Source organism: Puma concolor, chromosome E2 (assembly GCF_028749965.1).
Source record: "Puma concolor isolate L17-30 chromosome E2, mPumCon1.1.hap2, whole genome shotgun sequence".
Taxonomy (NCBI): Eukaryota; Metazoa; Chordata; class Mammalia; order Carnivora; family Felidae; genus Puma; species Puma concolor.
The window spans coordinates 2,875,154-2,890,256 of NC_141681.1; the positions used below are offsets into that span (position 1 = coordinate 2,875,154).

General features: G+C 53.2%; 1 protein-coding gene across 2 annotated transcripts; it reads left to right on the plus strand.

The window, feature by feature from the left end:
- Positions 1–80: 80 nt before the first annotated feature.
- CE2H16orf95 (chromosome E2 C16orf95 homolog) lies at positions 81–14,497 on the plus strand. 2 transcript variants are annotated; one of them, XM_086688744.1, is made up of 7 exons: positions 81–259; positions 1,590–1,641; positions 2,151–2,288; positions 8,136–8,282; positions 9,039–9,075; positions 12,169–12,379; positions 14,280–14,497. In XM_086688744.1, the coding sequence occupies exons 3-7, from the start codon at positions 2,151–2,153 to the stop codon at positions 14,296–14,298; spliced, it is 552 nt and encodes a 183-aa protein (XP_086544870.1). In that variant the 5' UTR covers positions 81–259; positions 1,590–1,641; the 3' UTR covers positions 14,299–14,497. The 2 variants fall into 2 exon arrangements, with proteins under 2 accessions (XP_086544870.1, XP_086544869.1); XM_086688743.1 differs by lacking the exon at positions 14,280–14,497 and adding an exon at positions 12,988–13,099 and having other exon boundaries at positions 178–259.
- The last annotated feature ends 606 nt before the right edge of the window (positions 14,498–15,103 follow it).

A 15,103-nucleotide genomic window follows, 5' to 3' on the forward strand; every position in this document is an offset into this window, starting at 1 on the left:
CGGGACCTGGAGAGGCCGGCGGGCGGAAGGGGCGGGACCTGGGGGTGGGCGGGCCCGTGCGCGGCGTGCGTGTGCTCGTTGGCTGCAGGGAGGAGCCGCACGCGTGGGAGCCGGCCGTGGTGTCGTCAGCCGCCTCACGATGGTCACTGCTCCCTCCCACCCCGTCACCCTGTCACAGCCGCGGCGGGCCCTTCCGGGCGCCCCGGGTGTCCGTTGGGTCTGTCAGCACGCACTCCCCGGAGCGCGTCGCGGCAGGCAGGTGCGTGCCTGAGCCCCTCACGCCGGGCCGCGGACACCGCACCTGGGGCAGCCCCAGCCCCGCCGCCAGGCGCCCGGGCCCCACGTCACCCCGGCCCAGCGGTAGCTTGTGTCCCGTAGGCAGGGCAGAGGGCATGTCTGCGCTGACGGGAGCTCCGGGGGGCGGGTTACTGTTCCACCGGCTGAGAACGGAGGGCAGCTCTTCAGACACGGGTGTATCCAGATGCTCAGGGACTGTGGTCGGACACTGCTTTGTCCATCTGTCAGTTCCGCTTGCTTGCGGGCCGGCTTCCCTCCTGGAGCCGAGACCTGAGGCTTCCAACCTCCACACAAAAGGACATTCTTTTTCCCCTAAATTTTGGCCCCCAGTCCCCAAATGAGTTTCTCTGGGCTGACTTGGGTAATGTCCCCCTTCTGAGCCAACGTCCTCAGAGAGCTGGGGCTCAGCCTCTGGGCTGGGGGGCTGAGCGGCGGGGGCGGAGACAGGGGTGGCCCCTTAAGGAACTAGCGATGCAGTCATTACCAGCAGGGGGAGGATGCGCGCAGGGGCAGCATCCCGTGTTTTCTGGCGGCAGCTGGGTGTGCTGAGAGAGCTCAATAACCCGAAGCTGTTGCTGTAATAAGATAGCAGTAGTGGTGGTGATCACGGTAAAAATGAAACCCCAAAACGCCGTGTCACTCCTACGGTTTCCATGCTACAGAACCTCCCCCCGCCGGGCCCATCACTGTCAGGGAAAAGTTGCTTTGCTGTGTGATCCATTCATGCCCACTGGAGACCCCATATGGCATTCTAGCAGTTTGTCGCAGGGGTAGGGGGGACAATGGGGAAGGGTAACACGGTCTGTGTAGCCCCAAATGCTTTTGTCATCCCAGAGACAGAGCATTCAGGTTATGCTGGAAGGACTTTCTTTTAATGGACAGGTTTGACTGTCTTTTCCCCAAGTAGAAGCTTGGGGATGTCCTAGGTGTGGTGGTTGGCAGCTCCAGGGCTTGGGAAGTTCTCAGCAGGTTGGAGCTTGCTTTCTTTCCTGAAGGGCTTAGCACAAGTTTAGCTGGAGCGTGCGTGAAGCAACTAGGTTTGGGAACACGGGATTTTACACGAGCCCGGCATTCAGGGACCCCCTAGATGTCAGCATGTGAGCATGCATACACCTGACTCTCTTGTCAGCCCCTACACCCTCTGAGTCTCAGAAGGATGACCCCTCCCTCCCTGGGGTTTAGTGACACGAGTCAGTTTCAAGAAATCTGGCCCAGGTCGTCGCCCAACAGCCCTGTCTCCCAATGTACCCAAAGCCCAGAACTTTCTAAGCCTTCCTGTTCTTGTTTTCTAGGAAGAGCACATTTCAAATCTTTGGGAAAGAAGTGTGCCTCATAGATTATTCGGTAAGGAAAGCAAACACTCAGGGTCTTTGCCCCATCTCCGACATGCCCGTGGGTTGGGGAGAGTGGAGAATGTGGGTGCATCCAAAAGCCACACCTCATGAGGCTGTGTCAGACATGGGGCCCATCACCCGGCCCCTAGTGTCTCTCTGTAGGGTCACCCACTGCCTCCCCCACCCCTCACATAACCACAAAAAGAACAGCCCCCATTGTAGTTGGTTGTACTTCCCCAGCCATGCACACGGCAATGTGACCGTAAATGGCCAGGGATCCTCACGACCTGGTCTGCAAGCTCTGCTGGTCTCTGTCTAGATGACTCTGGAGGGTGAGCCGTGGTAGCCTGCCTCTTTTTGAGCTGCAGAAGGAGCTGAGGCCCCTGTTCCCTGCCCTTGGACACCCTGCCTCAACCCTGGCTCTCTCTGAGCGTTGATGGACTATTCCAGGGAGTTCCTCGGCTCACGTCGCTAAATGTAACAGCGTGTTTAATTCTGTCTTTTCTGGCTCATGCTCAGATGTATCCCGTCCCCAGCGCTGTTCGAGAGCCCATCTGCTGTGAGTGCCAGGCCAGGTTCGGGGGCTGCCTGCCCGTGCCCAGGGTCAAGGCTGCCCTGCCTTACTGGGTCCCTTTGTCCCTGAGACCCCGAAAGCAGGTAGGTGACTGACTTGAGCCAGGTTTCTTCATCTGAGTCCAGGGTGAACTTAAGGGGACCAGTCACATCTCAGCATCATAGATATTACATGAGTGATGTTTTACAATTTCTGGGAGACAGTTGGTGTTTTTCTTTAAATCGGGATTTTTATTTTAAACCAGATTTATGGAGTTAAGATTGACATGCGATAACCACACATGTGTGAAGTGGGCAGTTTGCTAAATCTCTACATAGATACACACTGTGGAACCACCCCCGTCGTTGAGTTAATGTACATGTACACACAACCCTGAAGGGTTTCCTTGTGCCCTTTGCAACTGCACCCAGCCTTCCCTGCCCCACCATCCCTGGCAACTGCTGGTCTGTTTCTGTTGCTGGCGGCCAGTCTGCGTTTCCTTGGGTTTTATATAAATGGAGTCGTGTGGTGGGTACTCTGGCTTCCTTCCCTTAGCGTAATTATTTTTGAGTTTCATCCACGTGGTCGCTGAGGAGTACTGGAGAGTGCTCTGTCATCTGAATCAGCCACAGTGTAGCCTCTCGCCCCCTGAAGGACATTGGCATCATTTCCAGCAGTTTTGTCTCTTAGCAGTGAGTCTGCTGTGAACGTTTGTGTACAAGTCTTTGTGTGAACGTGCCTTCATTTCTCTTGGGCGAGTTGTTGGATCATGCCGTAGGGGTATGTGTAACTTTTTGAGAAACTGGCAACTGTTTTCCGAAAATGGTTGTGTCATTTGACATTCCCACCAGCATTGTATAAAGTTCCAGTCCCTCCACGTTTTCACTGACATGTGGTTTGGTCACTCTTTTAAATTTTAGCCATCTTAATAGGTGGCTAAATTCCACTACTTAATTCCATAGTAACTAGTGATGCCAAGGGTCTCCTCCATATGCTTTCGTCATCTGCACATCTTACTTTAAAAAAAAACCAACTTTTTTTTAATGTTTATTCATTTTTGAGAGACAGAGAGAGACAGAGCATAAGCAGGGGTGGGGCAGAGAGAGAGGGAGACATAGAATCCAAAGCAGGCTCCAGGCTCTGAGCTCTGAGCTGTCAGCACAGAGTCCGACATGGGGCTCGAATCCACGACCTGTGAGATCATGGCCTGAGCCGAAGTCGGACGCTTAACTGATGGAGCCACCCAGGCGCCCCTGCCATCTGCGCATCTTACTTGATACGTAGATGTCTCTCCAGATATTTTGCCCATTTACAAAAATTGGGTTGTTTGCTTTTTTTTTTTTTTTTTTTACTATTGAGTTGTGAGAATTGTTTATGTATTCTGGATATATACTTTCTTTATGAAATAGTTAATTTGCAAATATTTGCTCCGTGTTCTTGACTTGTCGTTTTATTCTCTTCTCAGTATCTTTCACAGAGCATAAGTTTTAAATTTTGACGAAGTGCAGTTTGTCAGTTTGATCTTTTCTGGATCTTGTTTAGGTGCACCCTCCCCCCTCTACCCCTCCCCCCTCTACCCCAGCCCCCTCTCCCCCTCCATCCCTGCCAGCACAGCAGTGGCACATGCATTCTAAGCATTTCTAAGAAATCTTTGCCTAAGCCAAGATTGGAAAGGTTGCTCCTGTGTTTTTTTTCTGGAAGTTTTATAGTTTATAGTTTGTGTTTAGGTTTGTGATCCATTTTAAGTTGATTTTTTTTTCCTATGGCTTGAAGGTCATTTTTTACTTATTTATTACAAAATTTTTTTAAAATGTTTATTTTTGAGAGAGAGAGAGAGAGAGAGAGAGAGAGAGAGAGAGAGAAAGAGGGAGAGAGAATGAGCAGGGGAGGAGCAGAGAGAGAGGGATACACAGAGTCCAAAGCAGGCTCCAGGCTCTAAGCTGTCGGCACAGAGCCCGATGTGAGGCTCGAACTCACAGACCATGAGATCATGACCTGAGCTGAAGTTGGATGCTTAACTGACTGAGCCACCCAGGCACCCCGCCTCTTTGCTACTTTTTAAGGATACTACTGACTTTTGTGTTTTGATCTTGTATCCCACAATATTGCATTACCTCCTTTATTCTAGTGGATCTTTTTGTAGATTCAGATTTTCTACGTAGAAGATCATGCCATCTGCAGAGAGAGAGGATTTCCTTCCTTCCTGTCCAGTTTGGATGTCTTTTATTTCTTTTTCTTGCCTTATCCCCTGACTAGAACTTCTAGTACATTGATGAACGCAGTGGGGAGACAAGACACCCTTGTTTTCTTCCTCATCTTAGGGCAACAGCATTCGGGTTTTCACCATTAAGTGTGATGTTAGCTGTTGGTTTAGATGCCCTGTGTCAGGCTGAGGAAGTTCCTGTCTATTCCTAATTTGCTCAGAGTTTGTATCCAGAATGAATGTTGGGTATTATCTATGTCTATCGAAATGATAATTTTTTTGGGGGGGTTGTTAATATTGTTACATTGATGGACTTTCGAAAGTTAAACTGTTTCCTAGGAGAAACCCCATGTAATCATGATGTATTGTTCTCCTGATATATTTGGTTAGAATTTGATTAGAATATTGATCTGCCTTTTCCTTGTTTGCCTTTGTACTAGGGTAATGCTGGCCATGTAGAATAAGTTGAGACGTAGTCTCTCATTTCAAATTTCTGGAAGACTCTGTGTGGAATTGGTATTATTTCTTCCTTTAGGGTTTGGTGGGATTTACCAGTGAAGCCATATGGGGCTAGAAGTTTCTTTGTGGGAGGGTTTTTAACTGCAAACAATTTTTTTCATGGATATAGAGTTATTTATGTTATCTGTTTCTTGCTTAGTGAGCTTCAAGGATTCTGTCCATTGTATCCTTGTCAAATTTATTGGCATAATGTTATTCATAATATTCTCTAATTACCCTTGTAATATCAGTAGAATCTGTAGTGAGGCCATCTCTCATTTCTTGTTTTTTAGTAGATTCTTAAACAGGTCAGTGGCCTCAAGGTCACTGAGTCACATTGTTCTAGGCAGTGATGATGGCCTCAGTCCCTCCTGTTGGCCATTGTATCATTTGAAAGTTGGGCAGGGTAGGTATGATTGTACTCCTTTTTTTTTTTTTTTTTAATTTTTTTTTTCAACGTTTATTTATTTTTGGGACAGAGAGAGACAGAGCATGAACGGGGGAGGGGCAGAGAGAGAGGGAGACACAGAATCGGAAGCAGGCTCCAGGCTCCGAGCCACCAGCCCAGAGTCCGACGCGGGGCTCGAACTCACGGACCGCGAGATCGTGACCTGGCTGAAGTCGGACGCTTAACCGACTGCGCCACCCAGGCGCCCCTGATTGTACTCCTTTAAAGGATGGGAAAACTGAGGTCCAGAGAGGGACAGGGGTTTTTCTAAGGTCACAGGGTCAGTCCACAGCCAATGAGGGATTAGAGTCCATGACTCTCTCCACTGAGTTATGCTGCTGGGCGTCGGGGAGGAGGTGGCCCTAAGCAGGGTGGAAGGAGTGCAGAGGCCAAGTTGCCCAGCCTGTCTCCTATCTTCCAGCTCGTCTTCCTGCCTCCATCCGTTCTAGCTCTGGCTGTCCATTTTCTGATCTGAAGCCCCATGAGCTTTTATAATTTATTTTCCTAAGTTTTTAAATTTATTTTGAGAGAGAGAGAAAATGGAGGGGTGGAGACTGAGAGAGAGAGAGAGAGAGAGAGAGAGAGAGAAAATCCTAAGCAGACTCCGTGCTGTCAGTGTGGAGCCAGACACAAGAGTTGATCCCACAAACTGTGAGATCATGACCCCATCGAAATCAAGAGCTAGATGCTCAGCCGACTGAGGCACCCTGGCACCTCCACCACCTAAGAGCTTTTAAAACTGTACATCTGGTCCTGTCGCTCCCCCATAGCCCCTCATTTCTGAGTATGGACCAAAGTCCCTGATGGAGTCCCTGGGGTCCTTCCTGACCTTGCTGCCCACCCCCCAACCCCCTAGGCTCCAGCCTCCTTTCCATGCACCCAGCAGGCTCCTGTTCCGGCAGGGGGAGGTGTTAGGTGCAAGTAACAGAGAGCTGACCCACAGTGGGTTCAACCAAGGTCTTTGGTAGAGAGAGGATTCTTCTAGGATTGGTTTTATGGCTGGATAATGTGTTTAAAGATCCAGATTCTTTTTACCCTTTACTCCTAGTGTTGGTACTTCCAGCTTGCGTGTTTTGAGATGGCGGCCATGGGTCTCCTCCTTACACCATGATACATGTGGCACAAAGGAAGCCTTTATAATGTCCTCCTTTTCTCGGGGGGGGGGGGGCAGGGGAGGGGGCGGGGAGGGTGCATGGAAGGCTTACTGTCTCGTTCCCTTTTCTTATCCAGGGTAAAAAATTCCCAGAAGCCCCAGCCAACTTGTCTTTGATCTCTTTGTTCTCACCCCCAGATACATTGCTGGCAAAGCCCTGCCTGGCTGAGGCTGGTCCCTTGGGACTGGGCACTTGGTCCCTTGAGCAAAGTTGGGTTCTTTTAACAAGGGGTGGGTGGTGTGGAATAACCGTGGCAGGGGCCATCCACAGGGTCTGCCCAGGGAGTTTGTGCTGTCCACATCTGGAGGGCTCTCAGGTGCATGCTGGGGGGTGGGTGGACACAAGTGTCCTGAGTGTGCTCGTCCTGCTGGGCAGCACCCTGGTGGCAAGTGGGAGGGGTTCTCCAGAACCTGTTCCATCTCCTCCTTTGGATGAGCCTGCGACCCCTCAGCCCTCCCCTGCGGGGTCCTCTCTGCTTTGCCTCACGTCGCACACGTGCTCTGTGGGGCCCTCCGTGGCCTCAGGAAGTTGGCAGGGTCCACTCAGAGGTAGGTTTTAGTGTCTTTTATAATGTGCGACATGAGCACATGGTGGGGACTTCCAGAGGTACAAAGGGGTACAGTGAAGAGCACGCCCCCCTGCCCGTGCCTCCTCCAAGGCTTCCCCACGTGGCCTGCAGATGACCTGTGAGTGTGCTCTTTCACAAGCAACATGTCACCGATGCCCAAATGCCTGGTTTGAAACAGCAGTCATTGTCATTGCACAGGAGTCCGAGGGGCTCTGTTGGGCACCACGGCCCCACCTGTCCCTGATCTTGGGGCTGGCGTGCGGGCCCTGGCTGCTGTCACTTCTTGTTCTCTGGGCCTGACCGAGGTCCAGGGCTGGGCTCCACGCTGTCCCTCTGCTGGAAGGAACTGGGGTCGCAGGGCAAAGGGCAGGGCTGTGGGAGGGTGCAGAACGCAGTGAGGGCATGGCCCCCCACAACTCAGGCACAGGCAGCAGGGCACGTAGGTTCTCCGTGGAAACCACGCACAGCAGCTGCTGTGCCTGCACGCTGCATTTCTCACTCACCGTCCCCTCTCTGCACTCGTTCACGTCAGGACGGGAAGGTCCGCCTCGCTCTTTCCAAAGGCTGCCCCATTCCCAGCTGTCCCCGTGTCCCACCTTTATCATCCCTTACAGATGGCATTCGTGCTGTTGGGCCCCAACAGCCAGTGCTGATGCCGGCCGCCTTTAAGAGCATCGTTTTGCAGACGCACGTGTGTCCGAGAGTGGAATTGCTGAATCAGACACTGTCCCGTTTTGGACTCTGACCTCTGTTTTAAGAAATCTGGCAGAGCCCCCTTTAGAGCCAAGACCGCTGACGCTCCAAGGGGCTAAATGTTGTGCCCAGGAGCCACTCCTGGTGGCCTCCGAGCTCAGGGCAGAGCCATGCCTCCTGACTGCAGCCCACATGTCCCGCCGTGGCACCCTGTGTCGTGGCCCTGCAGAGATGCAGGCGGTCCCCTGGGACTGTGCTCCCTCGGCTGGGCGGTTTGGGTGTGCTTGTGTGGGGGTACAGAAGAAGAACTTCCCAGGGCCCTGTTCCAGCGTGAAGGTTTCTGGGGCACTATCCCTTTGGACCTTGTCTTCCCTTCCTCTCTGTTAGATCCCAAAGATGGTCCAGTTTTATACCCACAAAACCACCAAGGCATGCTCCTGCCCATGCCACCGTTTTGGGGGCCGCCTCCCGATGCCTAGGGATCAGGCTGTGATGCCCTACTGGGTGCCCCAAGTCCTGAGGCCTCACACAAAGGTAAGAGGGAGGCTCATGGCAGCGAGGCCCGAGAGGGACCCGGAGATGGGGTGGAGGGTACCGGGTTCTCTCCCCACAGTGGCCTCCACTCATCCAGGGTCTCCTGGAAGGCACAGCAAAGGCAGCAGAGTGCAGGCGGGGAGGGGGGGTGTGCAGGGGAGGGGCAGGCTCCGTGTCCTGGGGGGGTGCCCGGAGGGCGGGTCACGCTGCCCTCTGAGGGGGACAGCATTGCTGCTGCCATCTTTCCTGCCGCCTCTCCTGCCCTCCTCCTCTCTTGCCCCTCCTCCCGCTCCCTCACCTGGCCTCACCTCCTGCTCCAGCTCTGTGGGCATCCCAGCAGGTGGATGGAGGAGCCGGGAAGGACCATTGTTCTGAGTTTCTGTCCTCTTCAGCTCTATCTGGCCCTCTCCGGGGCTCTGGGTTCCAGGCCAGCCCCCGCTCTGGTGGTTGGCCAGGCCCAGTCCTCCTCAGCCCCACGGCATTTCAGGTGCCCTGGGTGGTCAGTAGAAGCTTCCTTTTGCCTCCACCCACTTTCCAGTTGCTGGTTTGCTGTCATCAAATAGCAAACTGTCCCTAGAATTCAGACTCAGAGGCCTTTTAAAAGGAGACCTGAGCTTGGTCCTGAAGCTGTGTCCTGAGCTGGCTTGCGTCCTGAGCTGCTCACAGCCCTTTCCTGGTTTCTAGGCCACATCACTGGGCCCACCCTTCTGGTAGATCACCAGGCCAGATACATTTGCCCACATTCTTTTCTTTTAGGTGGTGAAAAGGCAGCAGAGTTTTAAAGGCATGCAAGGTAACAGCGCGTACGTGCGTCTCATCCCCTCCCGCTCCCCAAGGGAGGCGGGGTCTTATGGTGGGGATGGGGAGGCTTCTCTCCTCCCCACGTCTGTAAAACAGACATGGCTGTGTGGCATACACTCCGCCTTTTCGCCCCCTTCTCTTGCCAGACATCGCTAGTCACCCCCCATTTCCCACCGAACCCAGAGAGCCTTAGACTCTATCAGTCCATCTGCAGTGGCTCTCAAGATGCAGCCAGTTTGCAGCCTGGAGTTAGATGGTATCTGAAGCGTATTTTCTTTTAAGCTCTAACCTTCTGTGGTTCATGACATAGTGTGTGGGGGGGGTGGGTGGGTATATACACACATACATACGTGTACGCGCAGCTACTATACGTATTTATTAACGACGTGGCGCCTGTACCTCCATTTCCATGTGCCGGACACACCATATGCTCATGATGTGATATTTAGACACGTATTCCTCTTGCGGTGTGTTTATACATTTGCATATTTGAGACCTAGTGCGTGTATCGTCACACATTTATGGAGGCTGTAGTACGTGCCACGTGCTCATCTGTTCATGATGTAGTAGATACCCGCAACGGGGCATGTGCATATATTTGTGTGTTTGTGACCCGCTGTGTCATTCATTCCCTTCAGCACACGAGGAGATGGCATCTCCTTCCCCACCGGTACATTCTTTGTCCCTCAAACAAGTGGGCTGGATTGTTCTGGAAGGCGTTTTCCGGCGCTGACGGCTAACGTGTATGCCTCCTCCGTGTTGCCCGTGAGCGAAGCAGCAGGCACGCTTTGTGGCTTGTATCAGGTCCTCCCCGTGCCCAGCCGTGCCCCCGCTCTGCTCTGCGTGGGAGCACCCTGGCCACAATCTGTGCAGGAGGGAATGGATGGATGCCGGGCTGGGGCTGGGTTCTTGGGATGGGCAGGCGATCTGAGCAGCCTGCCAGAGCCCAGGGGCACAGGTCTGGCTGGGAGAGTGCCAGGATGAGTGGCCACCAGCCAGCACACCCACCTCTTAATGCTACAGAAATACAGGTCTTCCCTGGTAATAAAAGTAACACGATTAGGAGCGGCTCAAATCTACACAGCCTTTGTGTGGGCCTCTATCAAATTATTTTTTATTGAGGTATAATTGACACATAACATTATATTCATTTCAGGAGCGCAGCATAACAATTTGGCATTTAAATATATTGCGAAAATAGCCAACTCAAGAAGTCTAGTTAACATCTGTCACCTCACACAGTTACAGATTTCTTTTCTTGTGATGAGAACTTTTAAGATCTATTTTCTTAGCAACTTACAAATATGCAGTGAAGTATTACCAACTGTACTCATGATGCCGTAGATTGGATCCCCAGGACTTACTTATGTTATTACTAGAAGTTCGTACTTTTTGACTCCCCATTCCTCCCATCCATCAGCTTTGTGATGCACATGTTCTCTAGTCCAGCGAGCCCACGTCTGGGTGATGTCTCGTAGACACCCCCACCGCGTGTCTGTCCTCGGCAAGGTATCCAAAGCAGCTGAAGTGTCTCTCAGTAGGAGGATGGACATAAAAGCAGGTGGTATATTTGAAATGTGGCACCTGCCACAGAGAGCCTGTGGCATGATGGGAGGGGCCCCCAGGCACGTGGCTGTGTGGAGAAACTAAGTTGCTGCAGTCCACGCTGTAGGACCCCAAGCGTGTGCATTTGAAAAGCTAAAGCCCTGTTTGGGTGAGGACAAGGGTTAGGTGGTGTGTGTCTGGGCTGAGTTGCACGTAACACACAACACATGGGGGGGGGGGTGGGGGGTGGGGGGGGGCAGGAAGACAGGTAAAGAACCAAGAGCAAGTGATACATTGGCTCAAGTTTCAGGGAAAAGAGCCAGAAATCACTTTATGAAAGAAAACCCAGAGTAGCAGGACAAGAACAGTTTGAGAAAGTGCTCTTTTAACTGTATAATCACATGTTTATGGGTTTATTCTTATTGGTTGTTTTTGGCTGTGAATACTTGGCATCTTCAAGAGTAGCTAAAAGCTGTTTATTGTTGAATCATGCATCAATTTGATATGTTTTCAAAAACGAGTATTTTAGTCCAGTCATTGTTGACAGTTCAGGCAGTTTATAGGGATCTTGTGCCAAGCCTTAAACCCATTCAGGCCAGAGGGTGTTCCCAGGACAGGATTGAGAGCCCAGGTCCCACCGGTCCCAGGACAGGATTGAGGGCCTGGGTCCCACCGGTGCTGGGACAGGCGGGATCTGTTGCCCCTTGAGCTTCATATACAGTGATTTAAAAATATTTCCCTTGGCGTCGAATCCGGATTATTTCCATTTTAAAGAGAAAGTCTGCCTTTCTCCTCTTGTATTTTCCTTGTAAAGAGGGGCTCCTCTGGTGTTCTTCTCCATGCTTTTGCGGTAGGATTTTTTAACAAAACACATTTATTGTATTGTATATTAATCATGCTTTTACATATTGGTATAGTTAGAGTAGTAATGTAGTATACAGTACAGTATAGCATATAAATAAAGTATAATTTGTAGTAGCATGTCAGTAGTGTGATAAACCATAAACAAGATGTGACATCAGAAGGGTCACAGGATGACCAAAGCAGGTCTCAGAAAAGCTCACGTTGGGGCAACAGCAGCCCAGGAGCCCTACCTGGGGTCATGGGTTTTCAGACACTCAGACACAGCCCATGTTTCCATTGCTAAGTTGCAGTCATTATCAGCCTCTTGCCAGTCTGGTTTCATCTGGGCTTCACCACTTGTTTTCCTCTGAAAACAAAGATTAACGTGAAGCACATGCCACCTGGATTCTGTCTCCTTTCGTCCATAACCATAACCGTGCCCTCACGTGGCCGTGAGGGGTAAAGACTCCAGAAACGCCGGCAGGAGCCCCACGGTCAGCCCCGAAAGAAGTGAATGGCACGGTCCCCTTCACCTCCATGAGCGTCGGTCGGCGTCCACACTCATGGGGCTGGGACCAGCCTTGCTGGGGCCCCTGGAGTCCCCGCCCTCGGTTCCGGAGGGTTCTCCTGCAAGCGGCGTGCAGACGCGGCGGGCCATCTTCACGCTGCCCTGGGCCTGACTCGCCTTCTCGCCTAGAATCCCCGCTGGACTTGCGCTCCCGGTACCACCGCTGGCGGGTCTGCTGTGATGGGAGCCTCTTCCTCACGTGGCGGCAGCTCCAGGCCCTTCACCACCAGGAGCCACCGGCCCCGGGGAGGGGAGAGAGCCCCCCGGCCCCCATCCTGCCCCTCGGCCTCAGCCTCCTCACCCTGCTGCAGGCCGTCGTGAGGGTCGTGGTGGCCATTCGGTGAGCAGGCACAGGGGGGGGGCACTGGGGGTCCTGGGCCCGTCTCCCTTCCGGGCTGTTTCGGTCGGCGGCCTCGGGATCAGTTGAACCGAGAATGTGGGAGACCTTGGCTGTGGTTCCGTGAGAGGGTGAGGAATGGGGTGGCGGGATTACCACGCTGCTGCTCCTACCGTCCACACCACACACTTGATGGAACGGCAGTCCAGGTGCGTCAGAGCTGACGGCGGGGGGCTGGGCACCTCGGGGCTCTTCCCTGTTCCCAAGTCCTGTGGCAGCCTGCCACTGGTTCTAGCTTGCGCACATCTCTGTCCTGTCAGGGTTGCAAGTGGACCTTGGAGCCCACTCGCCCAGCCAGCCCTCTGGGGTAGAAGCACCCCTTCAGGTCTGGGGACCTGTGGCCTCTCCCCCAGCCCAGGCCCATCCATCGAGGCTCCATTTTGGGAAGCCCTCTCCCCAACCTCAAACCCACTAGCCGCACGCAGGCCTTGCGTTTGTCACCTCCCCCATGAGGCCTCCAGGATGACACCTCCCCGAGCGGACAGGAAGGGGCTGCTTCCTTTAGTCTCTGAAATACCTCCCCCCCCATCCCTGTTTACCTTCCCACGCAGGCTCTTCCATCACACCTGTGTACATCCGTGCAGGTGCCCACACACGTGTGAATAGAAGATCTGCAAAGCTGTGGCAGCATGTCAGTGTGTGCAGTTCAAACCTACATATGTTGACTTGTTGGCTCTTTGCTCGTCTGTCTTCTCCATGTAAGAGGAATATTCTAGAAAATGTCCAGTATCTGACACGGTTGTAGGTGTCTTCTGTCCAGTTTTCTGGTTGTTCATAGGAGGTTAGCTCTCTGTCTCCCGTCCTGGCCAGAGGTGGAAGGCCCTCCCCCCACATCCTGTAGGCCTGCTCCCCTGGTGTTGGGCCCTGGTGTTGCCTCTGCCCCTGTGGTTACAAATGATGCCACGGGGCACATCTTCAAACAAGCGCCTGCCCAGACATGGGTTGCATCCTCTTTGGGTCAAGTGCTCTCGGGAAGGGGGCTGGGGCAGGGGTCCGTGAGCTTTGTGTGATCGGTGAACACGAGTAGGGCTCCTGACATCGTGCCATGGTTTCTTCTTTGCTTTTCGCAAAGATTTGTTTCTTTTTTAATCTTTGCCAATGTGACATCAAAGTAGGTAGGGCTCCCCCGTGCCCGCTCTGGGAAGAGCAAAGAAGGAAGCCTGGGTGTAGATGACGAGTGAGGTGGATGGGCAGGGCAGGCTCAAGGGGATGCGCTGAAGGTGTTGTAGGAGGCATTTGCCTCTGAACCAGGCTCTTAGGGCAGGGGCACAGGTCCCAGCCAGCTGTTCGGGAGAAGTGTCTTGTCTGGCCGGGGTGTCTGTGGAGTGCCCTGGGAGATCCCCACAGACTACATGAGTGGCTTATCTCAGGAGAAGCTGCCGGCTGCCCGTGAGCTGGCCTGGCAGAGGTTTGCTGTGGAGGCCTTGGGAGAGGGGGAGCGTGGGGCCTTCCCAGCAGGGACCCTGGAAGGGCCGTGACCGACAGGCAGGTCCCTTCGAGACAGGGCTGCCACAGCCTCCTCGCATTGGCTTCCGTGCATAACTCTGCAAGGCTGGACTTCCCTTTCCCACCCAAGGGAGAGAGTGGGCTCTGGGGGCCGAGTGCCCATCCACCCCAGGGCCCTTGCGGCTGCAAGGTATCCTGGCATCACCTCGCTGCACCCTTTCCTGCCTGGGCTCCTCGGGAACCAAGTGCACCAGTGATCTGAATGGCACCCCTCCCTCTGCTGTGAGTGTGTCCCCGCCTTCCAGCCCATGGAGGCTTCCTTACAGGTCCTGCCCAGGCACTGTGGACTCAGCGTGGGCCCCTGTTCCTAGTAACTGCCTTTCTCTTTGCTTTCCAGCCAGTTGTTTTGGGTTTGAACTTGGAATCTTCAGCTACTGTTGAGAACATCCGCGAACATGTCAATTGTAATCAAGTCAGGAGGAGTCTGTGATGGCCCGCATTGTCTCAGGTCATATAATTCACACCCAGGGTTGAATCCAAGCTGTTTATCATCCGGGAGGCTGGGGATGCTGGTGAGACCCTGAATGCGGCCAATAAATGTTATTTGTGAGACTCCACAGTGGCCCCTTCTTGAACGAGGGCATCTGGTTCTCCTTTGTGGGGGAGGGGCCGTTCTCCATTTTGGGTCCCTGTGGGAGGGAGGCCGCCTCTACCCTGGCCAGCGGGCCCACCAGATGAGGGCCGGGAAGTGGCTTTAGCACCTCTTTAGGGTGGCTCATGCTTTAAGTAGTGTAAAATTATAGGAGTTGAGTTTTTAAACTGAGATATCACTCACATCCCATAGATTGCACCTTTTAAAGTATGATTCAGTGCATTTTGGTGTATTTATGAGGTGGTGCAGCCCTCACCACTGTCTAGTTCTAGACCTTTGTCGTCGCCCCAGAACGAACCCCGCACGTATGATCCATCACTCCTCCCTCCCTTCCCTCCCAGCGTCTGGCAGCCATTCACCTACTCTGTGACTTTTCCTGTTCTGGATGTTTCACGTGAACAGAGGCCTGTAATGTGCGGGCCTTCTGCGTCGGCATGTTGCACTCAGTGCAGGGTCTCCAGGGCGCACGTGTCTTGTAGCCGGGGATGCCGCGTCCTTCTCTGGCTGAGTGATGTTCTGTTATGTGGATGCAGTGGGGCTGGATGGACCTGGGGTGGTTTTCGCTTGTC

Excerpts from the sequence above, each read along its gene's own strand:
- CE2H16orf95 (XM_086688743.1), top strand. The coding sequence starts at position 2,151 with ATGTATCCCGTCCCCAGCGCTGTTCGAGAGCCCATCTGCTGTGAGTGC. Across the intron at positions 8,283-9,038 it reads TCCTGAGGCCTCACACAAAG|GTGGTGAAAAGGCAGCAGAG; the intron begins GTAAGAGGGAGG and ends CTTTTCTTTTAG. Across the intron at positions 12,380-12,987 it reads AGGGTCGTGGTGGCCATTCG|GCTCTTCCATCACACCTGTG; the intron begins GTGAGCAGGCAC and ends CTTCCCACGCAG.